This window comes from Semicossyphus pulcher, unplaced genomic scaffold (genome assembly GCF_022749685.1).
Source record: "Semicossyphus pulcher isolate SPU_LCO1_2020_fin unplaced genomic scaffold, fSemPul1.0.p SCAF_20, whole genome shotgun sequence".
Taxonomy (NCBI): domain Eukaryota; kingdom Metazoa; phylum Chordata; class Actinopteri; order Labriformes; family Labridae; genus Semicossyphus; species Semicossyphus pulcher.
In genome coordinates this window covers 6891204-6911571 of record NW_027211694.1, presented here as the reverse complement: position 1 = coordinate 6911571, position 20368 = coordinate 6891204, and the positions used below count along the sequence as shown (strand labels likewise).

The 20368-nt window shown below is 41.3% G+C and overlaps 4 protein-coding genes across 4 annotated transcripts; 1 reads left to right on the top strand and 3 right to left on the bottom strand.

Moving 5' to 3' along the window:
• The first annotated feature begins 343 nt into the window (after nucleotides 1-343).
• Nucleotides 344-4778, top strand: ckap4 (cytoskeleton associated protein 4). Its single transcript, XM_069671386.1, has 2 exons — nucleotides 344-728; nucleotides 2469-4778. Exons 1-2 carry the CDS (start codon nucleotides 405-407, stop codon nucleotides 3690-3692), a joined length of 1548 nt encoding a protein of 515 aa, XP_069527487.1. The 5' UTR covers nucleotides 344-404; the 3' UTR covers nucleotides 3693-4778.
• Nucleotides 4779-5738: 960 nt separating this feature from the next.
• On the bottom strand, nucleotides 5739-6602 carry LOC138599816 (inhibitor of nuclear factor kappa-B kinase-interacting protein-like). Its single transcript, XM_069671572.1, has 2 exons — nucleotides 6399-6602; nucleotides 5739-6287 (listed from the first exon to the last, which is right to left on the bottom strand). Exons 1-2 carry the CDS (start codon nucleotides 6600-6602, stop codon nucleotides 5739-5741), a joined length of 753 nt encoding a protein of 250 aa, XP_069527673.1.
• A 393-nt stretch (nucleotides 6603-6995) lies between these two features.
• On the bottom strand, nucleotides 6996-10532 carry LOC138599632 (inhibitor of nuclear factor kappa-B kinase-interacting protein-like). Its single transcript, XM_069671383.1, has 3 exons — nucleotides 10088-10532; nucleotides 9881-9998; nucleotides 6996-8400 (listed from the first exon to the last, which is right to left on the bottom strand). The coding sequence occupies exons 1-3, from the start codon at nucleotides 10291-10293 to the stop codon at nucleotides 7510-7512; spliced, it is 1215 nt and encodes a 404-aa protein (XP_069527484.1). The 5' UTR covers nucleotides 10294-10532; the 3' UTR covers nucleotides 6996-7509.
• Nucleotides 10533-11165: 633 nt separating this feature from the next.
• On the bottom strand, nucleotides 11166-19432 carry arfgap3 (ADP-ribosylation factor GTPase activating protein 3). Its single transcript, XM_069671483.1, has 16 exons — nucleotides 19297-19432; nucleotides 18491-18609; nucleotides 17354-17426; nucleotides 17101-17232; nucleotides 16907-16987; nucleotides 16707-16800; nucleotides 16547-16606; nucleotides 16421-16467; nucleotides 16158-16309; nucleotides 15926-16057; nucleotides 15691-15816; nucleotides 15206-15358; nucleotides 14565-14685; nucleotides 14018-14105; nucleotides 13752-13876; nucleotides 11166-13663 (listed from the first exon to the last, which is right to left on the bottom strand). Exons 1-16 carry the CDS (start codon nucleotides 19363-19365, stop codon nucleotides 13646-13648), a joined length of 1590 nt encoding a protein of 529 aa, XP_069527584.1. The 5' UTR covers nucleotides 19366-19432; the 3' UTR covers nucleotides 11166-13645.
• Nucleotides 19433-20368: the final 936 nt, after the last annotated feature.

Sequence of the window (20368 nt, the reverse complement as noted above, 5' to 3'; positions counted from 1 at the left end):
CCCTTTTTGGGGCAATTTCATTGCAGCTCCACCAAGAAGATGGTCCTCCAGAAACTTAACTCCTGTATTTTATTGTAAAAATAATATTGTGGATTTTAGTTTCTGGTGTAAAATTAGAGCATAAACACAAAATTGCACGCTCAGTAGAAATCATTCATCATTTCCTGGTGTTTTGTGTCATTAAACTGAACCCATACGGAGAAGGGAGTTTAACATGGGACAACCCCCATCCGCATACCTCAGCGCAAAAAGCCCCCGTGGAAAGACACGACGCGCTCCCTGATACGCTGCTGGTCCGGTTAGGGGGCTTGGACTGGAAACCATCTCCATCCACGAATGCAAAGAACACACCAGAAGCACTCACTCCCTCTCCTCACACACATATCAGCTCGCTCCCTTTGAAGATGACTGCCAAAAACCGACACAAGCACAGCTCGAGCGCCGAGAAGAGCGCCGCATCCATCCCGGAGGATGCGTCGAAGAAAAGCCCAAAGAGCAGCAGCAGTAACGGGGTGAGTGGCCCCGCACCTCAGGGGCCACGCTCAGGGAGCTGCGTCGGGCTCGTTGCTACCACTGTGTTTTATTTAGCGTTAGTAGGAGCTGCAGGGTTTGCTGCTTTTTATTTACAACAAGTAGTGGAGGAGATCCGTGAAACCAGCGCGAGGCATGAGGAGAGCGCGCAGAAAAACGCAGAGCTGAGCAGCAAAATGGACAGTGTGGTTCAACAGGTAGGTGGAAAAAGATGGTGATCAATGGAGAGATGCATTGAATAAGTGTTGAATGTGATAACCACACTTTTACAGAAGTCTCAATGATATATGGGTCTACGAGTAGTGTAAAAGCAGTGCATTTCAATGCAATGTTATTGTAGACATTACATAACCTTCCATACAGTTGTTGTACTGTACGTTGCCTCCTGTGGGGGTTGGGTTGCTTAGGTGGACCACTGTGATGATTTGGTGAACTTTCTATACTTTTTCATTGAGCAAACTTCTACTAGGTAAATTATAAAAGCTCTTTAACTTGTGAGAATAACACATTTCTGCATTACCTTTCTACTTATATGTTTTCTTTAGTTTGAGACATTTATATGTGTCTCTGATACAGACTGTAAAAGAGAAAGGGACCTAGTTTATTCATTTATTTAAGTACATAAACTGGAAAAACAATTGCTTTTGCAGGTATTAGAAATGCTAAAGATGAACATTACTTGAATGTGAAGTCACTCCATCAGTCACAGCATCCAACGAAAGCATCACTTTTCATTTCGTTTTTTTACACTTCCTGCATATAAAGTGGTCTACTGTGTATCACTGGTCTAAACTGCACTCAGGATGTAGTACAACACGTATACTACTAGTGACTCAAGCTATGTGATGACTCACCTCTACGTATGCAAATGTATAGGTACATGTATAGGTGTTTACTTTGGGCATGAGATAGTAGTAACAGGGAGTAGTGTTTGTAATAGTGTTCAATTCCCGGTACATGTGTTCCATAATTCAGAGAGAATTTGCAACCTTATTGTGGTTACATATTAATTTCCATTCAGTAGTTCTGTCCAAGGAGAACTCAAGTTTTTTTTTTTACCTCAATAGTACAGTGGTTCTCTTTTTAAATAGTCTTTCCAAAATTAAGAAAAACGATTGTAGGATGACCACAAGTTACGGTTATTTCTACACACATTTCTAGGGTCAAAATTGAACATTATGTCCTTAAATTTCAAGTAGGCTTATTCCTCTTGCTGAATGGGCAATGAAATGGTGTGTTATATTTGAAAGTTCAAACGACTTTAGGAATAGAATTTGTAGCACAGATAAAATATAAACTTAAAGTTATAATCTTGAAGATCTCAGCTTTGTTCTCTTTGGCGGCACCTGTGGCGATAAACGGTAACTGCGGGACCACACTTCCTAGAAATCCAAGCAGTGTGACTTCCACGGTTGGCCCCACAATTTAGGTAGACAATTTGTATTTATAAATGTTAGTGGCCCCTACTAGTCCAAGAGAATGAGAGCCACATTTGTATCCGCCCTCAGTCGCTTTTCTTCCTTCAGTGCGCTCCACCTTGGAAAGATGTTGATTTTCCTCGCTGACGGTCGCTTTCCTTTTTAGACTGTTTGCCTTCATCTGAGAGTCGAATTTGTTTCTTTTTCTTTGGATTTTCACTTACTTTTGAAGTCTTACCTGTAGTCATTGATCTTATCTTTGTTTGTTCAGCCATAGACCAGAAAAACTGCCGCTTAGCTCCGCCTGCCCCTGCAGCTTGTGATTTTTTTCCTCACCAGACACCCAGTCAGTAATACTGCAAATACAAAGGCTTTTCAATCCGTTTCAATCCACTGAAGGAGACCAAAAGGTGCCATTGAAAGCTCAGGAAAAAGTTAGCTAACCCATTGTTGTATTGGTCTGCATTGGTAGGAGAAAATGTGCACTAAAGCTGTATGTCTTGCCGTCTTGTTGTACAGGTGGAGTCTCTCAGGAGTGTCGTGGACGGGCTGGAGTCATCACTGGGCATCACACGGGTGGAGCTGGAGGGCGCCGTCACTCGCATGAAGAGGGGCGAGGTGGAGACAAGGAGGGTGGAGGAGGCCCTTCAGAAGCTACAAAACAATCTACTCAGGGAACTCTCAGAGGGCATCAATGAGGTGAAGGAGGCCCGAGAGCGAGACTTCTCCTCTCTGGAGAAGACTGTAGAGGAGCGTCTGGCTGAGGTGAGTCAGTCCATCAAAGCAAGCGTGTCGGAGTTCACCGAAGCTCAGGGCGTAGCGCAGAGCCAACTGGCGGATCTCAAGGCCCGTCTGGGTGACATGGAGGACCCCACGCTCATCAAACAGGAACTGTCCGACATTGTTGATGCTGTAGCTGAAATCAAAACCGCCTCACAGGCTTCTGACGTCGCAGCAGATTCACTCAGGCAGCAGATCGGTTCAGTGAGGGAAGAGCTCCAGATTCGTAACAAGGAAGTCGCCTCGCTGGCTGAGGAAGTAGAAACAGTGAGGTCTGTCGCTCAAGAGCACATCGGGAGTCTGAGGCTGTCGCTGACTGAAACCGAGGCGGAAGTCCAGGCCCTGAAGGACAAAAGTGAAACACTGGCGGGTGGCGTGGAGCAGGCCTCTGATGCTGCTCGCAACTCAGAGAAGCAGGCGGTTGAAGCAGCTGCTCAGGGCAAGAAAACATGGGACGACCTGGAAACCAGAGTGAAAACAGCAGAGGAGAGCGGAGATTCACTGTCTGCATCTGTATCAGACATCACCACAAGAGTGGAATCACTATTCAGCAAATTAGACACCCATGAAAGCACTCTAGCTTCGCAGGTAAAGGCAGTGGAGAAAGTCAAAGCTGGCCTGGAGCAGGAGATTGAGGCACTGGGGAGCAGTTTGGAGGCGCTCCAGTCCAACATGGCCACCTTGAGTGGCACCCAGAGCGAGCTTACCTCAAAGGACTCCAGTCTGGGTGAGCAGGTGAACGACTTGAAGAAGAGGCTGGCCGCTCAGGAGGACGGCGGCAAAGTGAAGCCAGAGCAGCTGCAGAGCTTAAAAAGCATGGTGGCCGGTTTGGAAGCTAAAGCAGCGAAGCTAGAAGGGCACGATCAGGCGATCGCTGCGCTACAGAAAGCTCTGCAGGACACCACTAAGACACTGGCAGGTTTATCTAAAGCCCCAGGCAAGAAGGGAAAGAAGGGAGTTTGAGTTAGCGATGTAACGTCAGGAAACCAAAACACAGACAATAATGATTACCAAACGGTGCCAATTGATAGTATTCACATGACGGCCATTTTCCTCCAGCGTCTTGCTAAGGGTGGGAAGCTCAAATGCGTTAACAATGTCGTACCACTGTGTTCCAGGTTATAGGTAATAAAAATGTAGTGTATCCGACAATTCATGATCATTTCACCGCATGCAGATTGACCAGTTACTGAAAAGACAACAGGTAGTGAACAATGAAAGGACCAAATTTCAAGTTTAAACACCATCTTTGATAACACGTTGGCTACCAAAAGATAGCAGCTAACCTTAGCATTCAGGCACTTTGTAGCTAATTTTAACTTTAAAGAAGCTTTAATGCTAACATTACCATTTGAGAATGTTACACAATATGGTAGGAAAGGCATAAATTCCTAGCTAACAGCAATGTAAGCTAGGAAGTGCTAACTTTAGCTGTTGTCGGAAAGTAGCTAATGGGCTATAAATTCCTAGCTAACGCTAATGTTAATTAGGAAGTTGTTGAATGCTAACATTAGCTGTTGTCTGAAAGTAGCTAATGCGTTATCAGACGTGTTGTTTAACTCGCTCCTATGTTCCTCCAGATTTTCATTGTTCATTGTCTTCTGAGTTGCTGGTCAATCTGGAAGCGGTGTAATGAGAAGTACGACATTTAAAACAGGGTGGGAAGCTTAAATGCTGAGCTTAACATCAGAGCAAAATGGCCGCCGTGTGAATACGCTAACTAGCTCACTTTTCCTGTTTTCATGAAGAATTTTGTCTCAAACTTGACGGTTGATGTTGCACATTTTAGTAGCTAAAAAATAAAGTTCGGTCAGGAGAGCGAGGCAGAGCTGGACTGCTGATCTGTGAATTCAAAACCAAACTCATTCTGCACTGTAGTTTTTCTTTTTCTAATGTTACATTTTGTTAAAATGTTACAAGCAAATGCTGTTTTTTTGAAACCAAACTAAATGCAATAATAAGCTCGTTTGGAGCACTCCTTTTTTTACTCACTATGTTGTTTGAGTAACTGTTTTTTTTTACAAGAATAAAAACTCTTGTTGACCCAAAGTTCTGGTATTTCTTAGTGTGAAATTGTGACTTGTTGCTTTTTGTTAACTGCTTGAACTGTTGCATCATGGGTGATAATTGATTGTATGGGTGGGGATTGAAATTTGCACTTGTGATTTACGCAAGGGCTGCTCAAGTCATGTTACGGAATTCTTTCTCAACTGGATAATTTATAGTTTTCTACAAGTTTTAAAGACAACAAAACCCTCAACGAAACTCTCATATAAAGGTAAATTCATCACATAGACATACATTATTTATAATCTGTCAAAACTCTGCTGTGGAGTCGAGATGATCCTCCACCACATGCCGAGCCCTGTCATCTGCTGTAACAGACAGCATGTCATTTTCCTCTTTGGATGTCTACTTTTATCTCTCTTCCAGATGTTGTGCAGAAATGTGCGTCCTTGCTTAATGCATGACGTTGCAGTTGCATGGCCACTTCACCAGAACGCTTCAAAGTGATCTGTTTTGCTTGAGGCCATTTGGACGCTAACAAACCATTTAGGTAACACAGGGGGGGCAAGAAACAACTCTGACAACATAAACTGGAATTTCAGGTCTTATTGGTGAAGGTGAGGAGGTTTTGTCCAGGTTGCAACATACCCTTAGAGAAAAGCTCAGGTTGCATGTGTGTAAACAATGAAGTTAAGTGATTAAACAGCAGGAAGCTGCTTTAAATGTACCCAAACATTGAGATTAGAGAGGTGGAATTTTCTAGAAGAGGTCTCATTATTCATCTGATGCTTACTCGACTATTATCAAATATCTAAGACCTTGCAGCATAATTTCCCACAGAGATAGGAAACGAGCCATGGCAGGATTCCAGTTTTTGCTTGAAGGACGCCCAAACAATCAGATTTTTGTAAACAAAAGTTTAATATTTAATTTATTAAAAACAGATTTATTGCAGTAAAACTCAAAACAGCAGTATGACAGTTCACCAGAAGCTTTTGTTCCTCATGTCTGTATATCAGATATATCTATTTCACTAACTTGTTTGGATGTTACATTTAAATCATCCTCTACTGCAGTGAGGTTAGCTAGAGTCTGCCTAAGCTCAGTGATCTCCTGCTCTCTCTTAGTCAGATCCTCTGCTAGTCTTCCTATCCGCAGAGTCAGGTCTGACAGCTGGGGCTCAAACGCCCCAAAGTCTCTCTTGATAGCAGCAACTTTCGGTTTCAGGTCACCGGCGAAGGTCAATGTTCTTATGAGACGAGCTCTGCCGCCCTCCAGCTCCCTCAGGCGCTCAGAGATCTGTTTGTCAGCCGCGGTGAGTTCAGGGATGCGTCGGCGGAGCTGTTCAATGGCCTGACTGTTGCGTTCGGAGGTGGCGCGGAGATTTGAGACTCGGTCAATGCTGTTGGCGAGCACGTCCCCGATGCGTTTGACCATGCTGTGCTCCACCTGATTGGCCTTGTCCTCCAGCTCCCCCACCTGAGTGAGCAGGGTCTCCAGCTCTGACTGCAGGCCGTCCATCCTGCGCACGTCGGTCCTCACTGACGCCACCTACAGGAGGAAAACAGAGGAACAGAGGCTGAGAACACATCTCAAAATACACACCACCATCACCGCAAACATTTAAATATTCTCTAACAACAACGAAACAATCAGACACACCTTGTTGGTGAAGTCCTTAGTGATGGCCGAGGTGCGTTCCTCTATCTGTCCCACAGCGCCTCTCAGTGCGGTCAGGCTGTTATGAAGCTGAGCTCGTTTCTCACTTATCCCGGAGGCCCACTCCTTCAGCTGGCTCACGTCCTGCTCCAAACCCTCCAGCCGAGGCTTCAGAGCCCCCCGCTGTGCCCCGAGACCCTCCAGCATCGGCTGGACTCTCTCACACTGAAACAGGACATAGAGTAAGAACACGGAACGACGGACACAGCAGCTATAGAGTGTTCAGAAGGTATTTAAAGCAATCATAATTGGCAAGACATTTCAGGTTAGTTCTTTTTAGTTTTTCAGTGAAAAAAAGTCTGAAATACGACAAAACAAATTATGAGGAATAATTTTATTAAATAAGTTCATTAAAGAAATGTTTGCCAGGTTTCTAAAAGACAAAATGTAACAGTCATCCAACAAATATTAAGATTTAATATACATCTACAAATGCTTTTCCTGTACATAAACTAAAGTAACACTGTCAGAGGTGTAATTTAGAAATACAAGGGCTGATTATCTTCATTATTCATCATTTTCTGTTTTTATAAAATAGTTGTTGGGTATGAAAATGTAAAAAGACACCCATTAAATTTGCTTGTTTCCTTCAAACAACAGTCCAAAAACCTAAAAATATCTAAATTAACTACTGAAGAGACAAAGAAAGAGACACGAGACAAATTCATAGCTTGTTTAAAGATTTCAATCAATTGACAGAATAGTTACCAGTTTTTTTGTGGCTCAACTAATTAATGAATTGACTAAGGTTTGGAGCTCAAAGCAGACGTAGCTGGAGAGAGTTGCCAACATATAACTATACAGCTGTTTCAGTGCAAATGACCGGCTTCAGAGTAATGGTGCATGTTAAATACAAACAATAAAAACACATAACACGTGCATGTGTGCCAGAGTTCTTGTTTAAAGCAATGACAGTCACAGATTTTCTGACATGAAACTGGAGTGCACATATCGAAAGACATTCACACTGAGCTCTATTAGCCTTTGGCAAAAAATAACAAGACACTCCTTTTCCCTAGACAACTCATAACAATGACATCATCCAGTGATGTCATCAAAAAAGAGGTGGAGTTGTTCCATCATCATTTTCCCACTCCTCCCACTCCTCATCCTCCTCCATGTCATTCCACTTTAGTTCCTCCTGAGCCTCCTTTTGGGTGTCGATTGCATTTTCCTTCAGCACCATGGTGAGTTCACGGACCGCCTCTTTGACCACGGACAGCTCATTCTTCATCTTCAGGATGCTGTTTTGAGCGTGCAGCGTGTCCAGCTCCTGCCTGATCTCCAGGATTTCATTCAGCGCTTTCAGCATGCTGTCTTCAGTCCCAAACACCTGTAACGTCACCTCCTCCAGACGTTTCTCCGCCCCGCTCAGGTCACCCCCCAGTCGCAGGATGGAGCGCACCGCCTCTTCTACCTGTGGCAGGTGCTGCTCACACTCCTGCGCGCGGGGGATGTGCTCCTGGAGCTGAACGCTAAGCTCCGCCTCCCTCTTGCTCAGGCTGCTGATCTGCGCCTCCAGGTTGTGGATCTGCTTGGTGTTCCAGTCCAGCTGATCCTGCGTTCGCTTGGTGTCGTCTTCCTCTGTGCGCTCCATGGCTCGGGCGTTCCTCTTGGTGCTGTCCTCGAGCTCCTCCATCTTCTCCGCCAGCGACCGGGCTCTCTGCTCGGCCTCGTTCACCCGCTCCGTAGCTCCGGCGTGGGCTTCTCTGGACTCGGCCTTGAGGGCAGTGAGGTCGGACGAGATGGCAGCCAGACGCTCCTGCCACGTCTCCGTCACATTGAGGAAGTGTGCGTTAACCGTCTGCAGGTCACGGGAGGCGGAGTTCTCGTCGGCCTGCATCGCCATGACCGCTGCGTGGAGGGTGGAGATGTCCTGCTGGAGTCGAGATGCCAGGGAGACGGCAGAGAGCGCCTCCTGTAGGTCGTCCTCAGAGGCGGCAAGCTGCAGCCGCAACACAAAACAGGAGGGCTGTTTCTGTGGGAGCTCTATGGTCCTCAGCATTCATACATGATAGATACAGCAGGAGAATAAAGGGGCATGCACACGCAAAGGCATCATATACGAATGAAGCTGTGAAGTGTTGAAAGAGCACACTATGTGAATAAGAGAGATGAGAAGGGATGCAAGACAGTTTGTACTCTGCAAACAAACAAAAAGAATTTAGCATGCAGAAGGTTTTCTTTGAGCTAGGCAGTGGTTTCGAACACTTTTAACCTGTGACTCCTTAAAACAGTTACAACAATACAGGATTTTTCATATCTCGATGACTATATATATCACAATATATCATGTTTTGTGGTAATTTAACAAATAATTAGTCTATATAAAATAACCACATTGTAAAGCCTATTTTTGGATAATCCCGTGTGAATTAAATACTTGACAAATAAAAAGTACTGAGATTCTGTTTTCACTTGGGCTGAGCCTGAGCCTGCACGTTAATGTCCATGTTAATAAACAGCGCCCCCCTCTATGGTTCGCTCCAGGTTCACTCCCACGTGCAAGGATAAGAACGTAAAGCATTGTCAAAATGACGTAAAAATTCATGTTTATGTAATTGCAATATATACACATGAACAATTTTATATTTTATAATTTTGTATATATATTTATTTTTATTTACTTTACTTTATTTATTTGTTTATTTATTTATTTTCTTATTTGGCCATTGGGGATAATGATGGGGAAGACGTGTGGCGGGAGTGTGAGGGGGGATTTAAAGTCTTAACTGTACTATATAACAAGTATTGCTTCTAAATAAAAAGAAGTTTGAAAAAAAAATGACATAAAAATTGCCGTAAAGCAGTTCAGTTCGAAGCAAAGATACAAGTCTAATCTAAGAATTAAAAAAACATATATAAAGTTGGCTACAGTAACCAAGGCAGGACTGGGAACCTGTCATTTACCCATCAAATTTAAATGTATACCCAAATCATAGGGTAATTGTTAATATAGTAAAAGGATTCTTTTGATTTCATCCAAACTTGAAGCATTATTTGAGCCAAATAATACAATAAAAACATATTTGACAGATTACATCTATCAGTGTTCAGGTAAACAAAGAATTTTGGCTTTGAAATAAGTATGGGATACAATTTCTGGGGCACAAACTACTGAACACTAACATTTAAAAAATGCATGCCAATGAATTATTATTCCAAAGAAGACACTTTCAGCTATTTATATTGGGACTATTTCCTTAGTGGAAAGTAGTTCCATCAATGCTGTGGGAAACATAAATTCCATTCACCTCCATTGTATTGGGGTCCCAGACACCAAAACCTGGACACATGAAACCAAAATCTGTCTGCATGGCTAGATCCTATTAAGAGTTAAACTTAGAGTATGTTGTTGTTTGGTGTGTTTGGGTAAATTGGCTCCATCCTTTAATGCAGCTCAATTCCTGTTAATTCAAACGCACCTTTTTAGAAACTTTCAGCACTTCTTCCTCCATGTCGAACAGACTCGAAGTCTTTCCATGTAAGAACTTGTACTTTTCTTCAATTTCGGAGAACCTCTCGTTTTGTTGTAGTACCATCCTGAAACCAAGAAACAAACAGAGACTTTAGAAGACCACTACACAAAAACAATTTGAAATTAAGACCGTAATTAGGTTATTTTGACTCACCAACTCAGAGCCCCGCATGCTGCCAGCGACAATACGCACATTACACTTCTGATATCCAAACTCGAAGATGTTTTATTTACTGCTGCGTTGTTTCCAGCTTCCGTCTTCCCTTTTTGCTCTTCATCTTTACCGTTTGCAGCCGTCGTTTCGGACACTTCATCACTTTGTTTTTGTGACTTCTTCCTCTGCTTTACTTCAGTAGGCATTTTAGCACACTGGCACACTGTTGGCAACTGTGACTGTGAAGGAATTTAACAGGCCAAACAATTAAATAAACTGTCCAGCGAGCTAGTCGTTACGTTTCAGAGTAAAATTAAACAACCCTTTCACGGATAAGTACATAGTGGATACATTATAAGTAGTAGAAACATAAAAAAATATGATGAACGGCTTGGTTTGTCGTATTTACCGCTAACAGCCCTTTACTGTTTTACCCTGCTCCTTGGGAAAATGCCGCCTTCACGTACTCCTCTTAGGCTCGTAAGAACAATAACTATCAGCCAAATTGCACGTTAGAAAACACCAAAATGCAAGTGGTACAAAAAATATACCCAGGAGGTGTGGTGCAACTTTAATCTCAAGCCTCACAGTAATTTAAAATTAAACTGCAAGTTTCCGTCCTGTTCAGGTCAATTTATTTGATTGTCAAAAAGAGCTGTCAAATCTTAAACGGAATCAGTTCCGACAGCCTAAGAAGTACAGTGAACGTCTCAGCCAGCCACGTAAGCGGCTGCCAGCATTTGTCCCGAATGTGTAAAGATGCCTTTCATGTAAAACTGAGACAACGATTATTTGATGGACAGAAAATTACTCAGCAACAATTGATGCATCGTTAAAGCTGTTTATCTAGAAAATATATTACACGTCCCTTAATTTCAGCGGATGAATGTAACTGTAAATTAAATATGTTTCTGTTTTGGACTGTTGTTTCGACAAAACAAAACATTTAAAGACATAAATTTAGAGTCTGTAACATTTCAACTGATTTTTTCCCCTAACATAACAAAAAATATTGATTAATCACACATAAAATCACATGTCTTTCCAGTGTTGGCACAAAATGACAAGGCAAAAGAGCTTAAGCACAAGCCATTTATTTGGCATATTTCCAAAAAAATCATACTTATATTTTGAGTGTCAAAATATGTCAAAATTCGATTATCAGTAGCTTTCCTTAAATGGTTATTCACACCCCTCTACAGCATTGTGTTTTCTCAGCCTACTGTTCAGTATTTATTAAACATCTGTTACTCCATTTTTAACAGCAAGGTGCTATCATCTTTTCGGGATGTGTCGGCAATTTACAAGGGCCATGCAAATTACATGAGCTGCTTTTCTTTTATCTAACATTTAACAATATTCAACAGCAGAAGACATTAACAATTTTTATACAAAAATCAATAAAATATGGAGAAAAAAAAAATAACATGGACACAACTTCAACATAAAGGCAAAAGGTTTAACTGCATTAAAGTACATTCAAGCAAAAGCTGCCATGTGCAATTTCGTAGAAATTATGTGCAAAACAGTAACTAGATGACTCCACAATATTGCGATATGAGGACGTGTAAATTAGAGATCTTTGGACTAAGGCATTGAGTGATGGAGTAAACAAATATTTGGTCACTGAAGGATCTAAAACTCTCACTTTACCCTCTTTTAGTGTTTCGTGTTTAAACTCCTGAGAAGCACAAACAGTAGAGATTGCCCACTCATATAATCAACCTGTTTTTCATCAGGGCTTTAAAAAGTCTGCACAATAAGATATCTGAAGTAGCATTTTAAGCATCATGGCAAACCTTATCCTAAAGCTAAAGCACAAGCTGTAGCTATTCTATACTAAATATCAAGCTGCTTCTCCATCGCTTTCTAATCCAACATTACAGTTTAGCACCACCTGAAGGGCTACATGTACCAAATTACAAGCTCTGTTATACGTGAGAGAATTAAAGACTTGGCAGTATGTCACAGCAAAACCAAAAAAGAACTTTAAAGGCGTAAATGGATTGTTTACATTCATATGTAAAGTGGACATGTGGGGCCTGAAAGCTACAAAGAGGTCCCACCGCATCAAGAATCTGCCATTAAATTAAGTCACAAAGGGAGCAACCAAGGGGATCAACACAGACGTGTCAACATCTACAAATTCAACCCAAAACTTAATCAAAAAGGACCCTGTTAAATTTTACTAATCTGCAGGTAACAATGTATTCAATGCAACTTCTTAAAGTGTCCGATTCCAAGCATGTGGATTTAGAAAATGAGATAACACATAACATAGTGCAACTAGCCTACAACAAGGGCCGTTTTAGTGCCATTAAATAGATTTCCTATCAGCTTTTTTAAAGGAACAGACCTTGATGAGAAGATTTACGCCACTCTCAGGTCAGTCCATAAGGATACAGCCAGTAGAAGGTTAGCTTAGCTTAGCATTAAGACTGGAAACAGGGGGAAACAGCTAGCATGGCTCTGTACAAAGAGAACAAAATCACATACTGTACAGACACATCTAAATTTCAATAATAACAAGGGAAATCTTATCGATGTAATCTATACAACAAGCTTAAGGTTGGAGGTTGCTGCTTTAGACAGAACCTGGTTAGCCGTTTTCCTCTGTTTCCAGTTGTCATGCTAAGCTAATCAGCTGCTGGTAACTGCTTCATATTAAATCGACAGATATAATCAGTGGTATAAATCTAATCAGCTCAAACTGAGCAAGAAAGCAAATCAGTATATTTCCCCTAATGTCAAACATATTGTCTCTGTAGCTGCGTGAACTCGCCTTTTGTGACCACAGATGCACGGCCAAAGAAAGCAAAGAAAAACAATTTCTCGCGAGATAATAAAGCGCATGTGCTAATGAGGCCAATTCCAATTTAATCAACTGATACACAGAATAAAGAAAAACATGCATCTGGTCCCCTAAGGCCTCTTTATCAGACTTTGGTCCTGTCTGTAGAAACGCAAACATAAGTGCACTTTAAGGACAGAAAGGACACTTTCAAATCTTCAGGAATGTGCGAGACAGACAAGAAAGAGCACAAAACCACACCACAGAGTGCATGTGATGAGCAGAAGTAACCAATTATAAATTTACACCTCTATCGTCTCTAGGAATTCTGACCTCATCACAAAAAAGAAACCCCTCCTTCAAAACACCTCTTCTGACTGCTACATATAGTATTTCTAAATTTATTTAAACCCCTTTAAAGACGTCAAAGCAAAGTAAACTGCAAACTAAATATTCATACGAAATTATACACATAAATCTCCCTTTAAGACGCCTGCAGGGGAATATAACTCCACTGAAAGTATTGTGCTTCGGCCATCTTGATTCTAACAACTTTTGTCTGTACATTATCCAATACAAAACTATATAGAGATGTATACAGGGTTATTTGGGGGGGATATTATAGAGCAGATTTGCCCACAGCACTGATTGATCTTTCTTCTATTTCCCTACAACATGAGCGACCACTGCTCACTGGGAAACATCAAACTCTGTAAAACAGAGGACGACTTTGAGGGCGCTGAATCCAAGACCAGACGCACCGTGACTCAGGAACTGTAGTGATCCTGGAATAAACAATGAGAAGAATATATTATAGAGTCTGAATACAGGTTTTACATTATTTTGATATGATTGTTTTATTTTAGGACCTACCTGAATTGTGCTTACTACGCCACTGGCCATGACGGAGAGTTTTCCAGCGACGGAGCGCACTCCCAGTTTGAGCTGCGACATGTCGGGAGCGCTGGGCAGCACGTTGGACAGGCGGTACGAACTCGCTGTGAACACAAGACGAACAAAGAGAGTAAAGCAGACGGACAGAGAACAACACGCTTCATGCAGGAGCCTTATTTATATATATGAATCAATGGAACAGATCTAAATTGTAAGTAAATCACACATTAAATTGGTGCTCTTACCAGTCTGTTTCTTCTGATCATCAAACAGGTCAGCTGAGCTTATAGAAGCACTCCCAGAAAATCTTTCCAGTCGTGCTTTGGCCTCGTACTAAATGACAGAAATACAGACGCAATTAAAGGAGTAGTTCGCCCCGCAAAAAGCCAGTCAGTCAAAGCTGGTGTTCTCTGTAATCGATAGAAGCAATAATATTTTAAATTGGCGCCATAGCTGTGGAGAAAGTTGTACAAACAGCTTGTGGTTTCGCCCATTCTACATTCCTACAACACCCAGCATGCATTGCGCCCCTCGGTCTGAAAGGAACAGCCCAGCGAGAGACGCTAGAGTGACATACTACCGTTTCGCTGCAGGTGATGGCTCAGAGTGGTACAGAATCCGAAATGCGACAAGAATATACCGGTGGATCGTCTAAAAAAGGTCTGCAGTCTACATTTCAAACCTGACGATTTTGAACGACACCTGACATCAGAGGCGGGCGTCCTAGATTGAGATAGTGTGTAATGATGCACAACATACACTAGATGTAAGAAGCATGTTGTCAGTATGTACCTCAGAAGTATCTTGTTTTCCAAAGTACATGTCGGAGGAGATGGATTTCACATCGCTTCCAAACTTTTTCTGAGCTTCTCCTGAGTCTGAAACTGGCTCTGGTTTTCTTCTGGACGTGGGCCTGATGACAAACAAAGGAAAAACATTCTTTCTTTATACAATAGAACACCTAAACACAGAAGATGAACTTTATTATTGTGTAAAACAAAACTGTAAATTTAAAAATTTCATTAACATTTTGCCTTAAATGCAAAAAACAATTTGCCTAGGTAGAAGGCTGCTTGTCCAACAATGGAAGTCAGCTCACACCCCATCAGTCACTGATTTGTATAACCTGCCAGGGTGGGCACATATGAACGGGGGGTCTCCTACTCTCTGCTGGGTAGGATAGATTTCTTCTGTTTATTAACAGCCCTTAAGGACATTTAGATTATTATTTACATTTCTTGCTGTTAAGTTGTTATTGTGACTTTCTGTTGTGGGTTGTCTGTTAAAACTGAATAATAATTTGCCTTAAATCACAGTATAGAAAAAACAAGGATTTGAAAAAAGGTCAGATTAAATGACTCTCTTCAATTCAATAAATAAGGGAAGCAAAGAATCCTAATGCATCATGTGACACCAGAGCAAACAGGATGTACCTGTCATCCAGCGATGACATAGAGGAGGTCAAATAGAAGTCCGGCTCTGGTTTCTTGCTCTCCTTCATCCAGCCTCCTCCGTCGCTTTTAGCATCCCAGCGTGAGGAGGAATTATCAGAAGTTTCTGTTTGATCCTCAAAGCGAGACATGACCCTGAAGAAAGACAAGACGTTAAGAACGTAAAGAAAAACATGAATGTGCATGGATTGTAATGTGTGCTCAGCAAAGAGTGTGTTAATACATGTTCGTGGTACTTACAAAGTCAGAATATTCAATAGCATGCTTTTAAAACCTACAACGCCATCTTTAAAAACATTACTGAAACTTCCCAGTGGCAAGAAACAGTATTTAATTTCTTATTCTCTTTGTGTGTGCAAGAGACCAATGAACACATACAGTACATGCACACACAAAATTAAGCATACAAATATAAACAAGTGCTGCAAAGCAAAAAAATGTTGTACAGTAGAATTTCTTTATCTAACCTGGAGCTGAAGGACCCTTCGTCATCGTCATCCTCGGTGAAACGCCGGGCCTTGTTGCTCTTGGTCCCCACAGGAGTCTCCTGCTTGATGATGTGCATGTCTGACGTCACAGAGTGAGACACTCCACTACAGAGAGGAGGAGCAGAAAACAGCACGATTAAGAGAACAACAAACGGAGATAAGAGAAGTTATTCTTAAAACGACATCATCATCATCATCATCATCATCATCGTACCCCCTGATGCCTAATCCCATGCCGAGTCTCTCAGCCTGCTCCTTCTTTTTCCCCTCTAATCCCTTCAGCTTCTTCTCCTCCATTTTCCTCTGCTGCTCAAGATCCTTATAGGACAGTCGCAGGGACGAAGCGCTGAGGAGGAACAAGGAACAGTTTTTAAAATGACAGACAGAGGGTGAGTATGACAACCAACATGAACATAAAAAAAGACAAATAAAAAAAAGAGACGCACATGGAATCCTCATATTGAACATTCCTCTTGGCAGAAGGCGTGCCGTCCTCTTTCTCTCTGAGCTTGTCGGCAGCTTGAGCTTTCTTCTCCAGCTCTGAGAAACTCTTGCTGCTGACCTTCTGAGCGCCCAGCCCGCCCTTCTTAGAGGCCAACTAGAAGCACACACAGTTTATATAAAACACACTGTGAATGCAAAGTCTGTGAACACGCATGTATTAAGGATGATGCCGCCAGAAGTTTCCAAAGATACAATGAGCACGTACCGTCTTCCTGGCAGCAGCTGGCTTCTTCTTAAGAAGAGAATGAATGTCTGGAAAGATCAAAGGACAGTACAGTTTAATCTCCTACAGTTTTGACACATTTTCTGAACATGCAGGATATAAACCAACCTGGATTTGCTTTTGGAGAAACACTCAGCATCTCCACACTAGGGCCCTCCTCTAAATTACCTGTAAATGTTACATTTATGTATGATGAGCCACATAAACCATATTGAAATGAATACAACCATTGCACGTTAGTATTTTGACGTCTTTCCACACTGAATACCATTATTGTCTTCCTCTTTATCCGGGGTTAACGGCCTCTCTGATAGGGAGGAGCTCAGGCTCATTCTAGCCATGTTCAAATTTTCAGGAACAGCCTGAAACAACATTAAAAATTACACACATGGTGAATTTACGAACCCCTGTCACCTTGTAGGCATCCAACAAGCACAAGCGACAAGCTAAGGAAGCCCACTTCTTTACCTGTGTATGCAGACTGAAGAAATCCACCTGCTTGTCTCCTGGTGATGTTGGGGAGATAGGAGCCTGACTGTCGAGCCACAACTGCACAGGAGAGCAGGAAAACTTGATACAACTTAATGATGTACTCTACGCATAGTAAGATAAGCAAATAGCTCCTACACAATAGCCAAAGTAAAGAGAGATGTCTGCTGTACCTCAGTGCCGTAGCGCCTGGTGGCTTGTGTGCCTAAAGTCTTTATCTTCTCTCTGTACAGCTGAGCAGCTCGGGTGTTGTACTTGGCATTGGCAGCGCTGGCTGTGCACCCATGTTGATTGAAAAATGAAATCTGAACAGATGCAACGAAGCAGAAAGGAACAATTTATTAGAGTTAGGTGTGTGATACGAGGCTTTTGGGATTTAAATCTGTTCATATTGTGCGACTGATGATTCTGCTTTCATGTACTCACCGCGCTGGCATTGCCTCCCACTTGCATACATCTCAGCTGAAACCAGGACCAATTAAAATCCAGCTCTGTGGACCTATGAAACACAACAAAAGTTGAATGTCTACGTCACTTTGCAGGTTTGACAGGGATACAGTGCCTCTTTCTCTAAAGTTTGACTCATGTCTGGATTTTTATATTTATATTAAGAAGCTTTTTGCTTATTTACAAAAAAAGGTCAGAAATATTCAATACTTAAAACTATATAAGAACGTTTGCAAAACTGGATTCTATATCTATACATAGTAGTTCATTGCTTTAGCCAAGTGCTGAAGCCTGTTTGCAGATGTTTCAAAGTGCCTCAGCCAAGCACAGACATCATATTACTCCTGCTTATGCTTTAACTGAGAAGAACCTTTTGTTTTGAAAAATCCTAGACAGAGGCTTGGATTTGATTCACCATCTGCCTCTCATGATGCTCCTATTATTATTAATCATAACGAAAAAAATCAGGCAGGTTTCTTCTCATAAACACTTGGGTGTAACAATTGACCGTGTGTTATCCTGGAAAGGCCGCATTGAATTTGTTTGCAAAAATACAAAACAAAGAATTTATTTCTTTCACCGACAGGAGTAAACAGATTCTTCTTTTGTTTTTTATTTCTGTGATTCTGAGTGTCTTACAGTGCTGTTACACTACATGGTACAAGTGTCTATCCACTGTGTTGAAGTCTAAACTGAAAATCTGCTCCAAGATTGTAGGTCAATCACTTGAGAAACTTTATGAATCAGCCTATAACAAAAACATGTTAAAACTGGCAAATAACATTGTATCAAACCCAAACCTCGCTCTGAATAGTCAGTATGAACTATAACCTCTAAACCAGAGATACAGGGTCCCACGTTTTAATAAGGTTAGACTGAAGCACTCTTTTGTTCATCAGTCTATCCTGAAATGAAACATTGAGCTAAATCCCAGATCAAAAGTACATTAAAGGGCCCTGAGCACCGTCTTCTGTTTTTTTATCCTGTCCTTAACTTTTATGTTGCTAATGGAGCTGCTGTGATGCAAAAGGAATATCATTCTTGATCTGACAATAACGTATCCATCTATCTATCTAGATATCTATCTATCTATCTATCTATCTATCATCGACTTACCGGATGAAGGACAGGTGCACCCCAAGAGACCTGTGTGTCCCGGAGCAATCTATACATAGGAATACACCATAGGTGATGCTGGCCCAACTCGGGTTTTTAGTCGAGCAGTCAAAGCAAACCTACGGTGAATGCAGAAAGATAAAGCTTTAGTTTACAATAAAAACAGATACATTTTAATAAAACAATTAAGACTGAAGTTCTCAAACACCCTCTTCACTAATCATAATAAGATTTAAAAAAAATCCATAAAAAGAGACGTTAAGGTAAATACTGTGAAGGGTGTTGGTCACAATAAAACCACATGAAGGTGTGAATAGCATGGTCCTTGTGAAACCAGCTGCTGATTCAAACAGCTGTTGGTGAAGTTGGTTGAATTTCGCAATGAAATAAGATTTTCTGGTATTGCAATTATTCAGGCCCTACTGTCTTACAGTTTTATAAGTGAACTAAAGGCGTTGAAGCTTAGAGCAAACAAAAATGAAGCTCTAAACAAATATGGCTAATGTCAACTGTCAAATGTAGCTAGCTAGCTGGGCTGTCAACCACTTTGCTAAAGTTACGTCAGGTCATTTTTCTGTGAGACAGCTTTACTATAAATGTCACAATTTGGGGTTGTTAAACAAATCGGGTTGTTATTTTTATTAAAGAATTAATTTTTAGAAATGACCCGTTTCAGCTAATTAAAAAATTAAGCTAGTAACTTAAAACTAGCCTTGGCGTTTCTCAGTGCGACGTGTCAAATATTTAGTTCAGCTAACTTCCTTGTTTAAAAGAGTACACACCGTCTGTAGGTTTGAGACTCTCACCTTGTTCGTAGCAATGGAGCGAAGCCGCTTAAAAATAGTTGAAATTTCTTGCTTGCTGGGCTCTGACATTGTTCAGTTCGTCGGTAATACCTCGCGGTTAAAGAAGTGACAGAAAAACAGACCTGTGTTTTTCCTCAATGATAACCGAATGCGACACGTCAGTTGCGGAACGTCATGGTCAGGCTCTGATTGGATAGAAGCGACCCGTGGTTATGTTATTGAAGCAAGGGCGTCTGGGTAATGAAGTTTATATTCATATTTGAAACTGGAGACGTGTTTTCAGAGTGGTGGACCAAATTTTCAGTTATCATTAAGTAGTTTAATTAACCAACAACATCTTGTTCTAATAAGATAATTTACTTGTCAACAGCAGAAAAGATAATAACTTATTCCTACAACATTAAACCTTGTTCCCACAAGATAATTACTTGTTTGAAAAAGTTAATAAAGAGTTCCCCTGAGATAATAAGTGTTCCCAGAGGATTAAAACTTGTGTGTAAAAGATAACCTGTTAGCACAAGATAATAACTTGTTCACACAAGATTAATTGTTAGAAAAAAGACATTAACTTAAAAATACATTACCACAAAATGATCAACATGTCCCCACTAGATAATTAACTTTAGGGGACTCTAGGGTCTCAGTAAACATCATTTCTCAAGACAGAGACAAAATATGTTTTCCAATAAACTCATTTATTATGTTGCAAGACAACATTTACAAACCTTACTGTGCAAGTACAGCTGTTGCTGCGTGTCAACGACAGCATGCCCTGAAAACATGGCAAGACACCTCCTTTCTCACTATTACTAAATGCAAAAAAACTCATCTTCCTCTCGTGCTGCAGTTGAAGGCATCAAATAGCATTTTCAATGATTTCATTGTTACACTGGGCAATTAATGAATTTGGAGCTTGCACATACGAAACGCCAGCAGTTCTTCTCTGCAAAGCATGCAAGCCGACAAAATACTTGATCAAAACATTAAGTATTCAGTTCATTACATCAGGTTTATCTATTGATGTCATAGCTCCTAATAATTAAGAATTATTCACATGGTATTTGTTGATTAA

Excerpts from the sequence above, each read along its gene's own strand:
- ckap4 (XM_069671386.1), top strand. The coding sequence starts at position 405 with ATGACTGCCAAAAACCGACACAAGCACAGCTCGAGCGCCGAGAAGAGC. Across the intron at positions 729-2,468 it reads TGGACAGTGTGGTTCAACAG|GTGGAGTCTCTCAGGAGTGT; the intron begins GTAGGTGGAAAA and ends CTTGTTGTACAG.
- LOC138599816 (XM_069671572.1), bottom strand. The coding sequence starts at position 6,602 with ATGCTGGAGGGTCTCGGGGCACAGCGGGGGGCTCTGAAGCCTCGGCTG. Across the intron at positions 6,288-6,398 it reads CTAAGGACTTCACCAACAAG|GTGGCGTCAGTGAGGACCGA; the intron begins GTGTGTCTGATT and ends TTCCTCCTGTAG.
- LOC138599632 (XM_069671383.1), bottom strand. The coding sequence starts at position 10,293 with ATGCCTACTGAAGTAAAGCAGAGGAAGAAGTCACAAAAACAAAGTGAT. Across the intron at positions 9,999-10,087 it reads GCATGCGGGGCTCTGAGTTG|GATGGTACTACAACAAAACG; the intron begins GTGAGTCAAAAT and ends TCTTGGTTTCAG. Across the intron at positions 8,401-9,880 it reads TGCTGAAAGTTTCTAAAAAG|CTTGCCGCCTCTGAGGACGA; the intron begins GTGCGTTTGAAT and ends TTGCGGCTGCAG.
- arfgap3 (XM_069671483.1), bottom strand. The coding sequence starts at position 19,365 with ATGTCAGAGCCCAGCAAGCAAGAAATTTCAACTATTTTTAAGCGGCTT. Across the intron at positions 15,817-15,925 it reads ATGGGATTAGGCATCAGGGG|TGGAGTGTCTCACTCTGTGA; the intron begins GTACGATGATGA and ends TCCTCTCTGTAG. Across the intron at positions 15,359-15,690 it reads GAAGGGTCCTTCAGCTCCAG|GGTCATGTCTCGCTTTGAGG; the intron begins GTTAGATAAAGA and ends GTCTTTCTTCAG.